The following is a 20,557-nucleotide window of genomic DNA, read 5'->3' as shown; positions in this document are numbered from 1 at the left end:
AAATATATTTCAAAACACTTATTGCATGGCTATACGCACCAGCTTACTCGGTCACCACACTCAAACCAAGGCCATATAATGGTAGTTAAGTAGACTCAAACACAGTCTACTGATACAAACGTCACTGGTCTCAAGTCTGTGCTCAATGCACCAGCTGTACACTACTCACAATACGTAAGGACTCAACGTCAGCCACCAATTTTCTACATCAAATTCACATCAGGTTTTCAAAGTAACAATGTATGTGCCACTTCTGTACTTTGTGCTATAAACACAGAATAAATGATATCAGTCAGCAATGCATTGCTCATTGTCAGCCAGTCTGCAAAGTCAGTCCGCAGGCTTCGCAAGTAAGTGCAAAGTCTGCGGAGATCAGTTGCTTTACACACCACCAATATCATGCTGCAATGTGCTCAAAATATGCCCATACACCAACCACAAAGCACAACCATGAAGCACCACTGATAACACTTAACCTCAAAGCACACAACATGATAATTTATTTATTTTGAGTACCTACCTACAGAAACAGAATGTCTCAAGGCCACTCGTGATCACTCCGAAATCTGCCAGTCGCTCAGCCTTGAACATTGACATTATTTCATCTGAAATCTATTTTCTTCACTTGATCAAAGTTGATCTGCGTCATACATCTTACACCGGATGTCTCGAATTATTAGTAACGTTCAGCACTTAGCATTAACATTACAAATGATAGGTAACTTTGATTCAACGTTCCATCCAAGCTTCTTCATTGCTGGAGCTATATCACTTTCAAGTTTAATTGCTTGAACTAAGACATTCTTGAATTACACTCGGGATGAGCTTAGTTTGAAAGCACACAACATATTTTTTTAATTATTTTGATAACCCACAGGATATCCAGAAGCTACACGCACTTGCACTGGCTACAAAGCCCACAAGTCTTGAACATTCAAATATGAATAGGAACAGCTTTGTTTCGCACAGATTTCGCACATGGCGGGATGGCGCCATTCCGTCCAACTCATACAGCCTCAGAAATTACAACAACACACTCAACTTACGGAATATCCGTCAAACAAATCTTATTTACGACGACACGAGCCAATGCTAACAACGCTTGCCAGTTGCGCTAGAGATATTGGAGTGGAGACGTCAGAGAAAAAAAGTCTTTAGATTTCTCCCATTTCCCCACGTAACGTTGAACGGCCATTGCGGCCTTATCTGGTATGCGACGGCCTTATCTGGCATAAAAAATATCTCTAGAAGTCTCTAGCTAGTGTTAAGCCTATGGACTTATAGGGAAATGTATCCGAGTACTTGGTACTGCCTTCTCCAGGTACTGGCTGGCAGACGGATCAACTTTGGAGGCCCACCATTTGGAAATTAGGCAATTTTGAGACGAATGACTTCGGATTGGGGCCTCAGCCACCTTCTTCTACACGTTTCACTGAGTAACTCCGAAATTTCGGAAAAAACCCTGATAATACCTTTAAACAATAGAGTTGGGAGAACGTAAGGGAAATATTGTCACACTGAAAAGGAATGCATTTCGACAAAACCCTGTTCCACCCGCGTAAGTATTGGTATCACCGCACCGAAAATGAATCGAAATAACACCGGGAAATAGAACAAGCCAACACAAATTACGTGTATGTCAAGTGGTAGACATGCATGTAGAAGGCATCCGAAACTGATCGTTGTCTGTTTCAAGGTCAGTCTACTGGTGTAAGGCACTGTAATTCGCTGGCTTGGCACACGCACGCCAAACCACGGAGCATGGCAGCGTATGAAGTGAGACAAATATCACCGAATTCATTTGCTGAGTTAGAGGAAGAAAAAGTGATTGTTACGTTACACACAGTGCACTTATAGGCATTAATTAGTTTTGTTAGTAATCGCAAAAGCAAACTGGGGTTGGACAAACCTGGAAACAAACTAAATGATGACGGTCAATGTTTGATGTTGACATTGGGTTTCCGAATACGGAAGTTATGTACTTACAAATAACACACGACTCTAGAGCTGTCAATTTACAAAATACGAGACAGGTGTCGAGTACAGGGCACACATAAAAGCCTCGGTTAGTGAATTGAGCCCCCGAGGCTACAAGAACAGAGTACTGTATGCTATTATGCACGTTGGATTGTACAGTCATGACCAAGTCGCCTGCGACTGTGGTGGGCCCTTCGTTATTGCAAATGACCATAACAATCTAGCAAGGTACCTGACAGCAGAGATGCAACGCCCAAATGACAATGCTCGTTCTGTTGCACGTGACATCCATCAATGTTTGTCCCTGAATCCATAGCAACCGTACGCTTTACGCTTCGAAGTGGGCACAATTTTAAACGACCAAACCGACAATACTGCACAACACGCGAAAACCGTGCACAAATACACCCAAACGTGTGAAGTGTTTCACACCCTTCAGATTCCGACTGAATTCACACTCGTCCCGGTGATAACCGTAACAAAACGTTATCAAATACACACAGACAGCCCATGGAAGTCAGAAAACAACGGCCGTCTGTCCAGATTCCAATACATCGGTAACAAAAATCCACCGTCCCTCGCGCAATGGATCTACCGGCTCCTGCCAACGCCGGAATCGATAACCCCGCAAGACACGCCCAAAACCCCTTAGCCACAACGGCAGTAGAACACGTCCTAACAAGGTTGCTCCGTTTGACAGTCACCCTCTTCCAGCAAGCAGAACCGTTCGTGTACGATTTCCACGTCTACCCTATCCTGGCGTATCCATACACCCTTCTGGAGTGTAATATTACACACAATAAGAGTGTAACTAGTAACTATACACACTCATCAGGTGTAACAGTTAACTACCGGTTACTCGGTGAACTCTGGTTTCTCGGGGAAGGTGCAGCCCTCACGCTGGATCACCACCTGAGCGGCATAGGTACCGCAGCGAATACACGTCTCCAGAGGTCGCCCGCGGATGTACTGCGCGAGGAAACCTGGAAATACACACACGAGGGTGTAAATGTCACGAATGAATATTGTCCGCGGCTGAACTGGACAAGGAAACCTGGAAATACATGACAAACGGGTGCAAAAGTACGTATTCTGTGAATGATCACGGATAAGTTGAACGTTAATGAGTGTGCGTTTCGTACGATGTGCTGATCATGTAGGCCGTACTAGCTATGCACTCATCGAGTAACCTGAGATTTCACCCACGGTGTAACTTTACCCCCTCCCCCTCGTGTAATAATACACTCACCGCCCACGAAGGCGTCTCCAGCTCCGTTGGTGTCGATCACGTTATCCACCTTTCCCACGGGGAAAGTTTGCACCTTTCCGTCTGAAACAGGTGGTAACATGTCAACATCAGCACCGCTCTCTCATAATACTAAGCTTTCTATCACATTAATATGGCGAAACGGCAGAAAAGGAATTTCTCAGATTCTCTCTAACGGTGATCATCACGGGCAACGCAGCATTGACGAAATAATGAGCTTCCTGATGATACTGTAAAGCATTTCCCCCGAAAGAGATTTTTTTTCTTCCCTTTAACTATTGTTTACAAATTTAAAGGTCTCTCAGACAGGCTTAAGCAAAATCCAAGCATCAGCTGAAATTGTAAGGAAATTCGTGTAAGACGACGGCGGGACATTTATATGGCATTGGTTTAGACTTGACGACCAATAATCTTGAATCACCTCTATAAATAGGTTTGGGTTCACCTAGTCACAAACGCCCTAACGCGATACGACGAAACTGACACAAAAACTCTCGTTGACCCACCTTCTGCCACGATGACGTCATGCTCTCCCTGTGTGAAGACCACCATGCGCGGCCGCTTGGTGTTGACTTTGGGCAGCGCGGCAGCCTTCAGGGCGATCTCCTTGATGTCGGTCGTGCCAAACTTCTGCTCCGTGGAGAAAGTCTCCGCCTCCTGTCCACAAAAGAAAAGATGGTAGGTAAAAACAGCACAAGAAACATCGGTAATACAACAGTTTAACAGTGAATAAGTGCCTGACGGATTGAAGGCGAGAAGAACCTAATGACCTATAAATGGATTTTAACTGGAGCTTGAATATTACAACTGTAAAAGCGTAATGGGTACATTCAAAATGTCCTGCAGGTTTCGGTACCTTGTGTAGACCACATAACGTTCGGGTTATCATGTTATGACTGAACACCATAGGACAAGTTTATAAACGCAAACGATTCGATGAAGCATCTATAATTACGCCAAAAGGATAAATGAGCAGTTTCTGCGACGTTCTACATAGTCTGCCAACTTACCGACTCGTTTCCGAACAGGATGTCCACGTAGGGGAAGGCCTTCATCTGCTGCTCCTTGAAGAACTGACTGAGGAATGGAGCACTGAGGTTCATCATGAACGGCCGGTTCTGTTCGGCGGCGTACCGTCCCACCTCCAGAATCGAGTCGATCGAAACCGTCAGGAAGAAACCCTGTGGGAGGGGGAGAACGGTCACAGACAGGTCATCATGGAGCATGTGTCTAGAGGCTACAGGCTACAGGCATTTAGAGGCTACAGGTTACTTGCTTTAGGATAGCGCAAACATTACACTTCAGTGCAAGTAAATTGTTTGGTAGTGCTTCACACATGCAACGAAATATAAGAGACTGGTTGCTGAACCTACCGAGACATAGTAGAACTGGGCCTTCTGCACCAGTGCCCAGTGCGCCGGGTCCTCCAGATGAGCAGTGGTGAAACAGTTGGCCGCCGCCAGGTGGGCGCAGAGTGAGCGGCATTTGCCACCCTGGGTGACCACCACAGCACATCGGCCTGTTGGAGGGAGGAGAGGGAGGGGTCGTCAGGGGGCTGCGGAGGAAGACACTGGGGGAGAAGGTGGTTGCTGAGTGATCGCAAGGTGCAGTAGAATTGTAAATGTTACCTACGTGCAAAAACAAAAAATGTTGAACACATACAATTCTACAAAAATGAAAAAAAATGTTACGTAGTCTCCCCTCCAGTAACATAAGATGGGATTTCAGATAACTTGTTAGCATGTGCCATGTATATCTTTGGCCATGATAAGTTATATTTGAGGGTCTTTCATTGCCGTTTGCATAACACTTCGCACGAGTCGAAACTCAGCATAGCTGCAACACTGTTTCAAAGTTTTAAATAAAGAAAAACAGTTTTAAGTTTTAACACCAACCAAATGTGATAGCCCTAGGTTTGATTGTTCTAAAACGGACAGCATTTATAGGCAGGACATTATCAGTTGGCAACTTCCTCTCTATCACCCGTGTTAACTCGTTCAACCATCGGAATGATGAAATCCGGTGACGTATCAGCAGCAGTAAGGTCATCGTTGATAAATTACTGGCAGTATGAGGCGCCTATCTATGCATCCCCTGTAATCGGCGGGAGAAAAAGGGGTGATGCTTACGCAGCAAATGGCTAACCGTCTGAGCAGGGCACTACATTGCTTATGACTTGAGTTGAACTCGAAATATGCTGCGAAGTCAATGCTTTCACGTGAAAATGCATGGACAAGAATGAAAGAAAAACATGATCATTTTCGATGCAATTTACATGCAACCCACTCAAAACGCAGGCAACAGAATGAAAACGATACATCTACCCTTTAAACGTTAATAACGATTCTACACGTTCATTACGATTCCATTACTCCTATAAAGATCAATCTAAATGCTGCACGTTCAATGAATTAGTCCCACTAAACAAGCTATATCCGGATATCATCAGTTCAGTCCGGATCCATCTAGTATTAACTGGCTCAATCCAGTTACCATTGAGTTACGCCCACCCAATGACGTAGACCTGGCGGCAAGGCCATCGGGAAAAGTCAGGGACTATGGCACAGCCCTGGGTACGCCTCTGGGTGTATTTATACAGGCTCAGACACACCCTCCGACACACACATATACAGCGGTGCGTTCACGACGTTCTAAAGCATGGAGGAAGAGCCTCGGTGTCCTCTCTCCCGAGGCTGCCAATGTCAGAGGGTTCAAACGAACTTGTCACACCCTGGGTAGTACGCCACTGGCCCGCTCCGGCCCCAATAACGTAGGAAGAGGCGGGGTCATTAGGGACGCGGCGACGCAAAATGAGGTACCGGAATATACGGACGGAATACGAGGCTTTCTCAGAAAGTAAGCTTAATAAATTTAAGGAAATGAGCTCGACGAAATATATTTCCATCGTTGGGAATGATAAGATAAAGCATAAGCGACTAGCGAGGGAGCTGATCCAATTTATCAAAAGTCCACAGACCACAATTCATAAATCGAGAAGCCAGAAGGGGTGCCGAGTCGAGCACCCAATAAATTTGCGAGGGTAGTTCCTACTTTAGCATGTTTTTGGGGCCTTGCTTGAGTAAAGTCCTTGCTAGCTCGCCGAGGAAAAGACCATACGCCAGCCCCCGGCTAGCCATATTAAAATCGAATTGTTTAGACTAGCGGCACATGTGTCTCCGACGAAAACCAGACACTACCCAGCGCATAGCGGGCGTGCGACGACAAATACACTGCACTTGGGTACGTCCTCGAGAATGGAGAGTCATGGCTTGGCAAGCTTGATGCACTCGAGTTGAGATGAATTACATAATGAATGAACACATACTCAACACCTAGCAAACTGTGGTTTTGTAGTTAATGAAACGAAAGTCCAATCAACTCTAAACCTCCATCTACCTATTACATAACTTATTTATCTCTCGTCCTTTTCAAATCAGACCTATTCGTTGGCTTTGTGTATGCATTTATGTCGTTTTGGTCTCCATATTCCTTCCATTATCATACCTTCATAACTTCACTATTACCAACCTCGACGAAATATCCTCGTCTTTTCCCAACCCACCGAGTAAAATCCCACGCCCACTGTGTCATCTAATACCGCGTTTTCTCTGTCTGTCTGTGTGAGCTTATGTGTCCTGTCTATCACAGCCACTTGACAGCCCCGGGCGGGACTGTCACAGATAGGCCGACTCGGGGCCCCGATCGCACGAGAGGAACGGAAATATGTCGGAAAACGCAAAACAATGTTGAGTAAGCGCTCCTACAGGGTGTCCAGAAAAAACGGATACTATTATTTTTTGCTGTAATTCCGAAAATAAACACCGCACATTTTAAAATGGCACATGCTTGTATTCGCAAAAATATGGCAAAACAGACAGCAGGTGCCACATGGCATGTAAACCCTTTGGTTAGTCGCGGCAGCTCCTCAAAGCAGATACTCAATGTGAGCGGCCTTCCGGCGGATCAGCTCCAGCACTAGCACGGTCGGCAGGTGACTGATGGTCATGTTGACCCTCTCGGAGGGCAGACAGACAACTTTCCAACGACGCATTACAGTGCTCATGAGTTTTGCCAAATCTTGCACTATAAGCACATGAATTTGGAACAAAATCGGCACGTGCGTTAATAAATGCGACTTAATTTCCGTAGTATCTTTTTTTTCTGGACACCCTGTAGCTAGAATTATCTGGCTCCAGCGTGCATTCCAAGGTGGCGAAGTAGCATGCAACATTGTTCAATTGCCCCCTTGCAAACACCATGTAACTGCTAGTCTAGTAGGACACAATGCGAACAGCGAACTGTTTAAGATACAAATAGGAACGAGATTATCGACAATACCTCACGATAGGACGCCCCAATAAGACGAGCCACAATGGATTACCGACATCGGCGATAGCCAGCTAAATTCAGTGTCGCTAAACATAGCGACATTAAAGCTATGTCGCTCAGCATAACTGAAGTGCTTCGATGATGATGATGTCTGTGTCATAAACAAAACCACTTTCAATGATGAAACGAGCTGTCATTTAATTAGAAAAGAAAGAATCTATTATTGCCAAGTCACGGTCGGCCGGCGACGTATCAAACGATAAATCACCGTATCGAGCCTACGCTCGAATCGCCACAAACAGCGGTAACATTTACGTTGGATGAGATAACATCTCGCTCTTTCTCGAACGATTCCGACAAACTCAAGGGCCAAGATGAGATATTTACGGCATGTTATACCAGGTCATGAGACACATGATTAAGGCCAGAATAGATTCAGCCAACCTTTATTCACAGGGCCAAGGACGCAGAAACCTTTTTTATCCGATAGGTATAGCTATAATTATAGCATGATCGGTCCGTCGCGTCAAACCCCTCTGACTACCGCACGCAAGTTGAAATTTTATCGAGGAACATGGTGTAAATTCCTGTAAGAGGTAATGCAGATCATTTTCAATCAAATTATCAATAGGTTTTGTAGGTAGGTATCGCTGGGAATGCAGCTATCGCGCTAAAGCCTGAAAGACAATTATCGTACCTAATTTACCCGCCATACGCCCAACTTTTGATGAAAATCAGCGGTGAATCGGGCGCGGGCGGGACTGGGTGGTGGGTCCGTGGTGTCATTCGCAACAGGCACTGCTTAGCGGGGCACCCGGGCCCGTGGCCAACCACTCACCCTTTCAGATAAACCTATCTCAGTTCAGCATTCAGAATAACAAAACGACGGGAAATCATTTTCGATATGTTCAGCATTCAGAATAACAAAACGGCAGGAAATCATTTTCGATATCGACGAGCTCGAAATTCTTCGGTGATTATAAAGCATCACGCTCTCTCGAAATTCTTCGGTGATTATAAGGCATCACGCTCTATCATCGAGGATCGTAAACACACCAGCGCGCTGCTTACCTGTGGGTGTCGAGTCGTTGTACTGGTAGACCACGTTGACGCCCGCCTTCCGCGCGGTGGCACTGAGGGTCTCGCTGGTGGCATCCCTTCCCACACAGCCGAAGAAGGTGCTGGTGTTGGGCCGGTCCAGGAGCCACTGAGCTGTACGCAGGGTGTTCTGGGTCGCCCCGCCGGCAACGTAGTTCACCTTGTACTTCTCGACCATCTCGTCGTACATGGGCATGTGTTTATCGTCGGCCAGGATGGCATCATCAGGCTTCATTCCTAGTGAGGAAAGGGGATCGATCATATGAGTGAGATGTCTCTGAGTGGGCAACTTCACTTCTTCAGTATAAATTCAAACATTTGTTGGGTGGACAGACTGATGAAGTCAGTCTGTACTTAGTAAGCTTGTAGTGCATGCCCTGACCTAAACTGCAGAAAATTCTGGGTAAACCTTACAATAATCTTGCATGAGCAAGTGACTGAAAAACCCTCGAGTGATCAAAAGGTTTGCAAACCTTCGAGTGAGAATGTCTTCCAGTATGCATTCATGCAGTAATTAAATACCTTTTCACAGAAATTTTCATCCACAACTCCTTTTAATATTTTTTTGTTTACTACCAAATATGGTCACACAAAAGCAGCTGAATGATTCAAGATTTAAGGTGTTCAATTAGCAATACATAGTCATACCATATTTGTCAAGGAACTCCTGGTCGCCGTGGGCTGATATGTCCAGCAGTGGGTTGCCCATCCCAAAGAGGATTCCATCACTGAAACAAAAATAAAATGTCAGCATCCTTTCCAGGTTTGCAAGTTAATTCATATAGTTCTACTATTTGTGGGCCTTAGATTGGTGATATGTTTTCACTTTTCAGCGGCCTACAATCTACTTCGAAACTCTGCTATATGTTAAAGCTATGTGGACATGCTTTATTTACCACAGAGGTTTAATAAATATAACCCAAAAAGGTAAGAAACCAATTAATTAGCATGCAGCCACGTGGACTTACGACAGCTCGGGTGGAGACATGACGAACCACACTCGTGAATTTCAGTCGACTGAGGACGTTTACAAACTGCTCATGAGCTTTATCAACTACAGTCGTTAAGTTTTCACCAGCACTATTTCCAATAGCACAAATCAAGTGTATTTTCATGCATGATAGAGTCTGTAATTGATTTTTTTTCCCTTCAAAATAACCTATTCAAATGTATTTATGTCTATATAAGACAGTAACTGAAGATTTTGCATGTAAATTTATCGTATAAAATAAAAATGTTGAGGTGCACAACTCCGGTGAAACACTTTCTATCTCTTCCTTTACAGTAATGGCGCAGCAAAGACAATCATCATCTGTGGTGATTCCCCTCGTTGCCCTCGGTCAAAGCACGGTATACATATAGAGAACTTTGGGTCAGAGTTGAAGTAGCCAAGAAAGTTGAGATTATTGATTCGAGGTGTTGCTGATTGCTATTTTCTAGTTTTTTTTTTTGCCTGTCTGTTGGATTTCAATAATTCCGCATATTCCAAGGGTAGGTACCTTAGCCTTCTAACTTTCCCCAACCCTCGGTCCTTTCAGCAGTGAAAAAGGGGTATTGGTATAGCTAACTTAAAACTTAAAAGTGACTCCAGAGTTAGCTTGAATGTCATATAGCTTTTAGATTTGTTAAGTGCACAACTTCAAAATCACCAAATAATTTTAAGATTTAAAAACTGGAATGTGTATGATGCTCATTAACTGATATCCTATTTCAGTCGGGGAAACTATGGTAAAATCTGCTATTTTTAGCAGTCTGCTATTTTTAGCAGAAATCTGCTAAAAATGGGTACGCATGTGACGTCATCGTACCCAAATATAGCAGATTTGGGTACGGCCCCATACAAAAGCAGATCTGCACCCTAATTGAAGCAAATGCGCATCAAATGCCTGGCAGATTCATGGTGAGAATAGTGCTGAGAGTGATCTCTGCTATTTTTGTTCAGATCTGACTATTTTCAAATTCATTATTTGAAAATAGTCGGATCTGAACAAAAATATCAGAGGACATTCTCAGCACTATTCTTATCATGAATCTGCCAGGCATTTGATGCGCATTTGCTTCAATTAGGGTGCAGATCTGCTTTTGTATGGGGCCGTACCCAAATCTGCTATATTTGGGTACGATGACGTCACATGCGTACCCATTTTTAGCAGATTTCTGCTAAAAATAGCAGACTGCTAAAAATAGCAGATTTTACCATAGTTTCCCCGACTGATTTTGGTACACCTAGACTGAGGCCCCTCGCTCTGATTTGCATGTCAGAGCCTCGTCTTTCACAGAAACCATGCCGGACAGAGCATTTGACCGCTCAGAGCTGCTTAGTCTCTTGCTGCGGACAGCTGTCGCATCAGCCATCACCTACCTGGGTGTAAAATGGGCTGTGGACATGATGGACCCAACTCGGAAAAGACGACAGGAGGATAAGAAGAGGGTAATTTGAACTTTTGTGAATTGGGTACAGTTAAGGGATGATGATTAATGGATAATGATCATGCCTTTTCTGTTTCAATAGACATTTTTGAACTTACCATGATCCATGTCAGCATAGCCAGATGAGTGACAAGTGTTTGATTTTTGCTAGGCTGAACGTCTGATGACTCGTCTGGGTATTGACAAGAACGTCCATCTGACGGATTATGAGATGTCGATCGCCTGTCAGCTGGTGGAGCCGGTGTCCATCCAGGTCTCCTGGGACAGCATCGCCGGGTGAGAGGTGCCCACGGCAGCAGCCAGGGTGACGGAGGTCAGAGGTTGTGGGGATGATTGTCGGTGCCTGATTGAATTACAGATTAGATTACAGATATATTCAGACAAGGTCCTCTCAATAGTGAGGCTTTTCACATGTCCACGTCATGATAGTGTGATACAAAACGAGGAACAGTGTGCAGCACGCATAATTCCCACACACGCACCCATACATGCTATTGCTCATGTCTGTTGCTTAGACAGCGGCACCTTTCGGATGTTCGCCCGGTACGACAATGTCCCTGGTTCTACTCCAAGCTCGTTCGTTGAAATCCCTGTAATCAGCTGGATACACTTCAGGGAATAAGTACCTAATATATTTGGCAATTAATGTGTTCAGTTTGTGATGTCAGTGCCTTCCTTAGCATTGCATGCTGGGGATTCCGAGATCAATAGATCAGATTTCAGTTGCATACATGCTTTGCAAAAATAACTGAACGCTTTCAGGCGAAACAGTCCTCTATTTTATCTCCTCCGGCTCCCCTACCCCGCCCCCCCCCCCAAAAAAAAAATATTGTCGGCCCCCGGTACTGAGCTCTGACCACCCCTATCTCCCCCCCTCGCTCCAGACTGGACAGCGTGATCCAGGAGCTGAAGGAGACGGTGATCCTGCCGATCCAGAACAGACACCTGTTCCGCGGCAGTCAGCTGATTCAGCCGCCAAAGGGTGTCCTGCTGCACGGACCGCCCGGCTGCGGGAAAACACTGCTCGCTAAAGCTACCGCCCGCGAGGCCTGCACTCGGTAAGGAATTCTATTCTGGATTGGGATTGGGATGGAATGGAGGAACAGAGCCTCAGCCATAGTCCACTGTATGGCTTTTTACAAGATCGGGAATGAAAGAATACAGAGAAACAGACCGTGTGTGAGCGAATTGAAGGGGGATTATTTTTTGTGTTTGAACTTAGTACCGTTTTCCTTTTGTCGTGCTAGGCTAGCTCCAGATCCCCTGATTTGTCGTTGACCGGCATAGCTTGGAGTGCAGCCTAATCACATCTTCCATTCCCGATGGGATGCAATAGCTCAATTCATCAATCCTGACGTGCTCCTAAGATTGTTTCAAATAAATCGTTCTTCTGTCACAGGAAGCTGTCGCTTTCAGCCTGCCATGCATCATTGTCTCAAAGGCAGTCTGTCCATGCAACGTTTAGAGAGATTTGTGTGGCAATTGTGACATCGTTCATTCTTCCGATCCTAGAGTTGACACATATGAATGAAAGTCTGAACTTGACTTTGAGTGCTATAGATTTCACCCAAAAGTGAGAAAAGATAAAAAGACTGTTTATTACAACGCTTCTTTCCCTCACCTTCTTGGTGTGCGTAATTAAATGGCCTCAATATTACGCTTATCGGCTAACTACGATTAATCTAAAGACGGCCTGACGTTTCGTTCATGGATTCACTTACTCACTGCATAGTCTTTCACCGACACAGTAACATACCCCGCGTTCGATGTGTCTCGGACGACGAAGATTCTACGCCGTCCGGCCAATCACGTTCCACAACCGCAGCCGAGCCCCCGCTGACCTAGAACGGGATTGGCCGGACTACGTAGAATCTTCGTCGTCAGAGAGACATCGAACGCGGGGTTAGTCTTCGCCGGTGTGACATGGTGTGGTCTCTCATGGTCTCTCAGTACCGTGTCATGGTCTGTGGCAGGTTCATCAACCTTGAGATCAGCAGTCTGACGGACAAATGGTACGGCGAGTCGCAGAAACTCTGCGCCGCCGTCTTCTCGTTGGCCGTGAAACTGGAGCCCTGCATCATATTCATCGATGAAATCGGTCAGTTTCAACGCCAGAGTCGGGAAACAACAACTGTCTTTAGTTGTCTCTACCCCACTGAAATGATTGATGTGTAATTTGAGTACCTAGATGGTTATGAGTTAATGGTTAAAAGTCGCTCTTTTTTTGGTGAGTGAAATTTTGTTGGAATTGGTTTCTTTCTCGTCATTGGATGTTGAAGTGGAACAAAGATTATTTTACTTGTAGCTAATAGCTTAAACGATTTTTTTTTTAATCAGCAGGCTCCTACGATCTTACTCATTCTGATCTAAAGCATCTCCTTCCGTTTGTCTTTCCATTATTTACCCGCCCCCTGGTACCCCTCAGACTCGTTCCTGCGCGCGCGCGCCACACACGACCACGAGGCTACAGCGATGATGAAGGCCATGTTCATGTCGTTGTGGGACGGCCTGATCTCAGACTCTGAGCGCTGCGTGCTCGTCATGGGCGCCACCAACCGGCCCCAGGACGTCGACAAGGCCATTCTGCGCCGGATGCCCGCGGCATTCCACATCGGCAAACCGGTAGGTGGGGAGAGGTGGGAATATGGCAGGAAAAGGGTGTGTGGACGTTTTGATTTAGGTAAATGAGGTTGTAATCAGAGGTTTTTTGGTTTGGGATGTAATCTCTAAAGTTATCTAAAGAAGCCTTTGTTAAAAACCGATATCGATGGCAGGTAACAGTTTTTTTATTTGCAATTTGGGTCGCTTCCAAGATTGATGAAAACTGCGAAGTCATGAATCCGTCTGAACTATCGAGTGAAGCTTGTTATGATGCATAATAAGTGTTCGAGAGAAGGAATTCGATAACCAGACGTCAATTTGTCAGCTCTCGATTCTCGACAATGTGTTTTGTTTGTTACCTTGACTTGTCAAGATGAACGAAATAATCTGACGATAGCTAGATTATTTCGTGATGCTTGATAGGTATACTTTGCATGTATCTTTGTGTACATACCCCTTGTGACATGTATGTACCTATGTGTGTATGTATGCATGTATTAACATCAAAAGAATTCACATATAGCGTGGCGATTACGGCTTAGATCCGAGTCGTAGGTAACGAGTATGCAGGTAGGGGGGAGAACACTCACCATACATCAGCCATCCATTGCTTGTTTTTTTTTTTTTTTTTGGGTTAGGCCCTTTCGGTCCAATAAGACCATTTCAGAGCCGGGAGGATGATAGGATATAGGGGGAGACATTGGTCTGGGCAGGCACCCTAGTGAGTCGCCGGGGCTGAGCCCGTCCAGAGGACAGGCCACCCAGCCCCAAGGCACTCACTGCACCCGGCTACGGGGTGCGCTCCCTCGGTAGCAGCGGTGCCGCTCCAAGGGAGCAGCCCGCTTGAGATAAAGTTGCCTGTCCAGCCCGGAGGGGGTTGCGGCGTGGAGGAGAAGGATTTCAGTATCCTGAGGATAGAAGCACGGAACGGTGTAGCCATCCATTGGGTACCCTTACATGCATATATGTATCCTAGTACGACCCCGGCGTGTTTCGTTTCAGACGCTGCCTCAGCGGAAGTCGATCCTTCACCTGGTGATGCGGGGCGAGTCGGCCTCGGACGATATTGACTTCAACCGGCTGGCCAAGCTGACAGACGGGTTCACAGGTAAGGGTGTCCGTAGAGTCGTCGTGGCATGTGCATTGTGCAATGGCTTCGCTCGGTTTAAGGTTATATCTGTGTCGAAAATCATATCAAATGACGTTAAAAATGGGATCGATCGTAAACCCTGACCATTAGTATGTCGTTGAGGATTCCTCGAATTCGTGAATCTCAGTGAATTTGCTCACGTCCTGATGCCGTCTAGCAAAGATGATTGTATCTATGTCGCCCTCGTTTCTGATGATTCCTTTACAAAGCACTCTCTTTCCTATCATATTTTGACTGATATTATCTTTTGTTTTCAAAACTTTGATGTGATTTGCCAGGTACATAATGTATATTCGCTGTTACTTGTGACTCCTACTTCTGTGTCTAGTGCTGTTGTATCCGTATTCTCCCTCATTTCTGACACTGCCCGTTTGCTCGCGCAGGTTCGGACCTGCGCGAGCTGTGTCGAACGGCCGCCATCTACCCGGTCAGGGACTACATGACGTCCCCAACAGCGACCGTGTTCGGCGGGTAAGATGGCACGACAGGGGCGCCACGGAACGCTACCCGGGGGTGTGAGGATAGTGCGTGTGTAAAAACGAACGTATAGGGAAGGCATGTGTGGGGTGTAGGAAATGGAATGTTTTAAAAGTTGTCATGACATAGTGTCTCATGCAAGCTGCAGTACTGCCGTCGAAATAATCACAAGTTGTCGCTGATTTTTCACCGTGAAATGATTCAGTGTCTTTACTCCAACTGGCAGAAAGCTTTCTTAATGCGTTTTCTTTTGGCGTGTTTCCATCTGTCGGACACCATGATGATTCCTCTATCTTCCATTGCAGCTTGTTCAGTCTTTGTGTCTGAAGTTTCACTCCGAAATCTTCACTCTTATACCTTTTTTGTCTGACCACTCCCTCGGTAAGATTTCAAATTAACGCTCTCTGCAATATTTCACTTTGTCATGCTAGTGGTCTCCCCATAAAGCTCATTTTGCTAGACTAAGCATACAGCAGTAAACACTTTGCTCTTTTCACCCCGGTAGACTAACTTTTTTCTGCATCTCACTCTGGTAGGCCACATCTTTTCTCCCACATAATCACTCTAACTGCCCCCCCCCCCCCGGCCCGTTTCAGACTCGCGGGCGCCGGTCCGGTCCCTGACGGCCCGAGTTCGGTAACCAGAGAGCTGAGCCGACCTCCCACTGCCCAGCTGCGACCTATCACCCAGGCCGACTTTGACCGGGCCATCTCCAAGATGAAGGAGTCCAAGTCCCACACCGGGGGCCTCCTCTCCACTGACGATATGCTGGACTAGTGACTTAGGTTGTTTCCCCTCTAGGGAGAGAGTCAGGGCTAGGGAGTTCACGTGCGAGTTGTGATGCAGAAATGAGTGTTGTGACTCGTGAGGTAAAGCAGGTAGTTACCGAGGGGTTAGGGGGTCGTGCGAGAATTCTAGGAATTTTTCGCGACAATAGATAAGGTTTTGGTGTGATTTGGTAAAAGAAGAGATCAGGCAACGCTGTTTACGTCGGTGGGAATGGGTAGCGATTATGTAGGTTCCGCCTTAGTTTTGTTCTAAATTGCTGATGCAGCGTCACAGATAAGCTGCTGCCACTGGCGGGCTTGGGACACTGGGCCAAAACCTTCGTCCGATTTCTTAAAAATGCTCAGACTGACTAGATTTTCTGCTTTTGATCAATTTATGATAATCATCAAACGATTCGAATCCTGCGGAAATTATCTGCAGCTCTAATCTCTAAAATCTAAAGGACTTTTTATTTTAGATAAATGATCTTATTAACGAATTGTGTAGTTTCGTGAACGATTACGAATTCAGGTGTTCAATCGTTGTGTAGCACCACCGATCGCCTCACAAATCACATAGTTCGCAACCCTTCACCAGCGTAAATTTAACTGAAAAATTAAAGTGATTTAAATTGATTGCAGCCTTGTCGTGCCATGTTTTGTGAAATGCGCTCGTTAGCCTTGCGCTGATTAGTGTAATTGAACTTGTGAGGCTAACGTCCTGCTTCCCGATGTAAAAATCGCAGGGTTGATTTACAATAGCTTCGCTAAAAGCCCAATTGCTGTAAATCCTTGAAGAACATCGATCATATTGTTTTATGCTTGCAGACATGAATGAAAAGCAGCCACTGCTCTAATTAAATTCGAAATTCGCCAGTTTCTGTGTAGCTGAGTGGCTCAGTTGTAAGCGCATTACGAAACAATGCGGTATGTAGATTCCAAACAGACTGCGTTGTGAATCGCTTACATCTATAGGAGCATTTACTAGGGGAATAATAATAGAAAGATTTCCCGGCAGTCGGCTTAACTTGCTTTGGGCTCCGTGTTTACGTCATTGAATTCAAATTGGTTGCTTATTTTGTTAGTATTGATTTATTTTTCACCATGTGTAGAAAACTGGGCATTTTAAGTTAAGTTGGTCCGGAGCATCGGTTTGCATCTGCATGTTACTCCACGAATATTACGATTACTTGAAAGAAAATAAGCATAAGAATGATCCTTAACTCGGCAGTGGTAGAGGTCCCTGTTGTTTGACACCTAGGGCTGTCATCAACCGTTGTTCAATATATAGATCCACAAATAGCTTCATAGCCGAGTGATAGGTGTGCTCGTAAAGTAATGTCGATATGGTCGATGATGTCGATAAGGAAAATGCCAAAAAAAAAAATCGAGCTAAGTTAGGAAATTGAGAGGATTACCAACTTCGTGTTGACTGAATTAACAGCCTTCCATACATCAGTGAGGATTCAGAATAACAACAAAATGCCAAGCACAGTAGAATTGAAATACCATACAGTAGCGGCGGAACACCTTCAATTAAAGGGGGGGGGGGGGCACTGCCGACTTTTGGTTCCATTCTTTTCATGCAACGCCCATAGGGCTAATGTTAAAATGCCAACATCAAAGGGGGAACGGTGCCCCGGTGCCCTCCCCGTTCCGCCGCCTATGATACCATATACTACGGTATTATCGGTTCGGTATCAGTGCACCAAAAAGTTGGTATCCAGGACATCTCTATCTCGTATGCGTACTTGCGTCGTAGTCTCCGAGTTATCAAACCAAGTGTCTCGGCGCTGACTTTTGCTACCATCCGCCGAGACACGTCGCTAGTGAACCAATGACGTCATTTGTCCCGGGACCGATGACGTCACGGCCGTCAGACACCGATACCGAATGTTTCTCGGCGGTGTTGGCGAGGCTGCCTGTGATATGACGTGCGTTCCTGTCTGCGTTTTTTTTTTTTTTGTCTTCGCACATATGCGCTGCAGCGGACAAATACATAGAATTCGACCCTTATTGAGTCTGTTTACTTTTGGTGGTGTTGACCGTTGACGTGTGGCGACGAATGACGATGGTTCAACGAAAAATATTCAGGCAAATCCAGAGAGCATTCCAAATACAAACACCGGCAGTAGCGGCGGAACACCTTCAACTGGGGGGGGGGGGGGGGGGGCACTGCCGACTTTTGGCCCAGCATTCTTTCAAGGCAACGCTCATAGGGCTAATAACCCGGTTTACTTAGCATATTTGACGAGGCTCTAGCTCGTTAATTTGGCGATAATTTCGATGCAGTGGTCTTAAAATATTTAGAGGGGATCATTTTGTAAATTGTTCAGCACCATTGGCATCTTTTGCAACATCACGGACGGAGATATAAGCTTGCAACAAACCCTATGTAAACCGGGTTAATGTTAGCCCTCGCCCGTATTCAGTGGCGGATCCAGGGGGGGGGGGGCAAAATGGGCATTTGCCCCCCCCCCCCAAACGGCATAATTTTAACATTACGCCTATGGACGAGGCATGGAAAGAATCGATAAATTGTTATGGTTTGCCCCCCCCCCCCCAAAAAAAAACTGAGCTGGATCCGCCTCTGCCTGTATTGGTGTTTTTCCAGCCGCGAATGTATAAGGAGGGGGCCGTTGGACCCCGTCCTTGCCATTTAGCCCCTGATCGAGCTAAAGTTTGCGAAAAAAACGAGCGTGTTGCCCGTGACGAGAGGAAGCCTATGATACCCAATTTTAGGGTCATAGGTCATTGGTTGACCTTCCAGGTCAGGTCTGAGGTCAGTGAACCAAAAGTCGGGAAAATCGGAACCTGTTAGAAAGTCGTCAAGAGTGGCTGCTATGGGGTTTTTCGGGAAGCTGATCACGAATGTCATGTTAGTTTTGATCACAGATGATGTCTTCATGCATTTAGGCCAGGTCGAGGCAGCATCAGGTCAGGTCAAACAGTAGGGGTCGTGCCGGGTATTCGTAGTAAGTGTCAACCGCCTCTGACAGCTTCGTAACTTGTTACGAAGGCACCAAAACTACTTCGTCGTAAATGTTCAAATGGTTGCCAAATTCGAATTCATCTCCAAAAACAATCTTAGAAACATACAAATGTGAGAAATTTGGTTTCCAGCTGCGTTGGACTGCGAAACTTTCGGAGCACTCCGAATTCCTCGGATAGACGGTGCCTGGGATAGACGGTGCAAGGCTACCTGACAGCTGACTTTTAATGACAAGCAGACGCCAGTGGTGAGCCTGTTCTGTCTCTGTCTGTCTTTCCCTACCTCCCCCCCTCTCTCTCTCTCTCTCTCTCTCTCTCTCTCTCTCTATCTCTCTCTTTCTTTCTTTCTCTCTCTCTCTCTCTCTCTCTCTCTCTCTCTCTCTCTCTCTCTCTCTCTCTCTCTCTCTCTCTCTCTCTCTCTCTCCTCCCTCCCCATGCATACATTATGGTGCGCGCGGCTCGGGACAGCCGACGCCCGGCAGGCTCTGCTCTGAAGGACGCCGTGTCCTAAATATGAGGCTATTATGTATGCGTGCCAGCGCGGCGACGCCATGAATGCTTTTAGTGCGTTTGTCGTAACCTTGTGGAACAAATAATGATTTAACGTTATCTTTGGAGCGATTTTAGACTTAATTCCTACATACTTCTAAAAGTACCGCAGCTTGCAATAAATTTGGTAGAATTATGAGACGTGGGGATCGGGGAAGGGTGACTTTACTCCTATTCACAGTACTAGCACAGGCGCACGGAGCCCTGCATTCTGCAATGACATGCAGGCAATGAACGTTGGAGTCGAGCCGTGACGCTCGAACCAATGGGCGACCAGCCGGAGATGCGCTCAGGTTTTGCTCTTCACCCTGGAAGGAGATGGACGGTGCAATGGTGGTCCGTCATCGATTACGACCAGTCCGGATCTACATATGTACATATGCTGGGTGCATCAGCTCAGGCGTCGGGTGTGGCAATGATTAAGCGCCACCTTCCAACGGTAACATCGTCTAATGCAATCATCTCTCAACTTCTGTCAGTTTCGTCCATGACATCCAGTCAGGTGATAAAAGAGCAGTTGACAGTATCAACGGACAGGTGGTAACTGGTAAACCTTTCGCGAGTCGCGATGGAGGCGCGACAGGGGTGACATATCGTGCATATCTTGCGATGGAGACGTAACAGTGACGGGATACCGGGCAGTGTTGCCAATCGGGTCTAGCAAGACCTGGTGGAAATGTGAAGGCAAAAGGTAAAAGGTCGTCAATCTTTACGGCGTTGGTAAATATATATAGGTAAAACGGTGTGATAGTGATTAGATATTAGATAGACTTTTTAACGAGTTCTACGAGCGGTTTTAGGAATATCTATAACTGGAATGAATGACATGTTATCTACGAAAGCGTAACATGGCTGAAGGTGGTAGTTGATCGGCGAACTAATCTGTTCTCCATTCCCTATGTATATAGTGTGGAAAACTTC

The 20,557-nt window shown here is 45.9% G+C and overlaps 2 protein-coding genes across 3 annotated transcripts; one reads left to right on the top strand and one right to left on the bottom strand.

The window, feature by feature from the left end:
- Positions 1-1,619: 1,619 nt before the first annotated feature.
- LOC122394207 (adenosine kinase-like) lies at positions 1,620-9,718 on the bottom strand. The gene is made up of 8 exons (XM_043390933.1): positions 9,640-9,718; positions 9,320-9,399; positions 8,645-8,908; positions 4,618-4,763; positions 4,255-4,425; positions 3,751-3,901; positions 3,227-3,307; positions 1,620-2,960 (listed from the first exon to the last, which is right to left on the bottom strand). Exons 1-8 carry the CDS (start codon positions 9,657-9,659, stop codon positions 2,833-2,835), a joined length of 1,041 nt encoding a protein of 346 aa, XP_043246868.1. The 5' UTR covers positions 9,660-9,718; the 3' UTR covers positions 1,620-2,832.
- A 267-nt stretch (positions 9,719-9,985) lies between these two features.
- Positions 9,986-18,112, top strand: LOC122394206 (outer mitochondrial transmembrane helix translocase-like). Of its 2 annotated transcripts, none has more exons than XM_043390930.1 (9): positions 9,986-10,162; positions 10,934-11,102; positions 11,253-11,377; positions 11,986-12,159; positions 13,075-13,199; positions 13,527-13,723; positions 14,705-14,810; positions 15,236-15,323; positions 15,926-18,112. In XM_043390930.1, exons 2-9 carry the CDS (start codon positions 10,956-10,958, stop codon positions 16,104-16,106), a joined length of 1,143 nt encoding a protein of 380 aa, XP_043246865.1. In that variant the 5' UTR covers positions 9,986-10,162; positions 10,934-10,955; the 3' UTR covers positions 16,107-18,112. The 2 variants fall into 2 exon arrangements, with proteins under 2 accessions (XP_043246865.1, XP_043246867.1); XM_043390932.1 differs by having other exon boundaries at positions 9,995-10,162; positions 10,951-11,102.
- Positions 18,113-20,557: the final 2,445 nt, after the last annotated feature.

The sequence above is a fragment of the Amphibalanus amphitrite genome, unplaced genomic scaffold, assembly GCF_019059575.1.
Source record: "Amphibalanus amphitrite isolate SeventyFive unplaced genomic scaffold, NRLGWU_Aamphi_draft 000579F_arrow, whole genome shotgun sequence".
In the NCBI taxonomy this organism is placed as follows: domain Eukaryota; kingdom Metazoa; phylum Arthropoda; class Thecostraca; order Balanomorpha; family Balanidae; genus Amphibalanus; species Amphibalanus amphitrite.
Note: the sequence above shows the minus strand (reverse complement) of the source record. Positions and strands in the feature narration are given on the sequence as shown.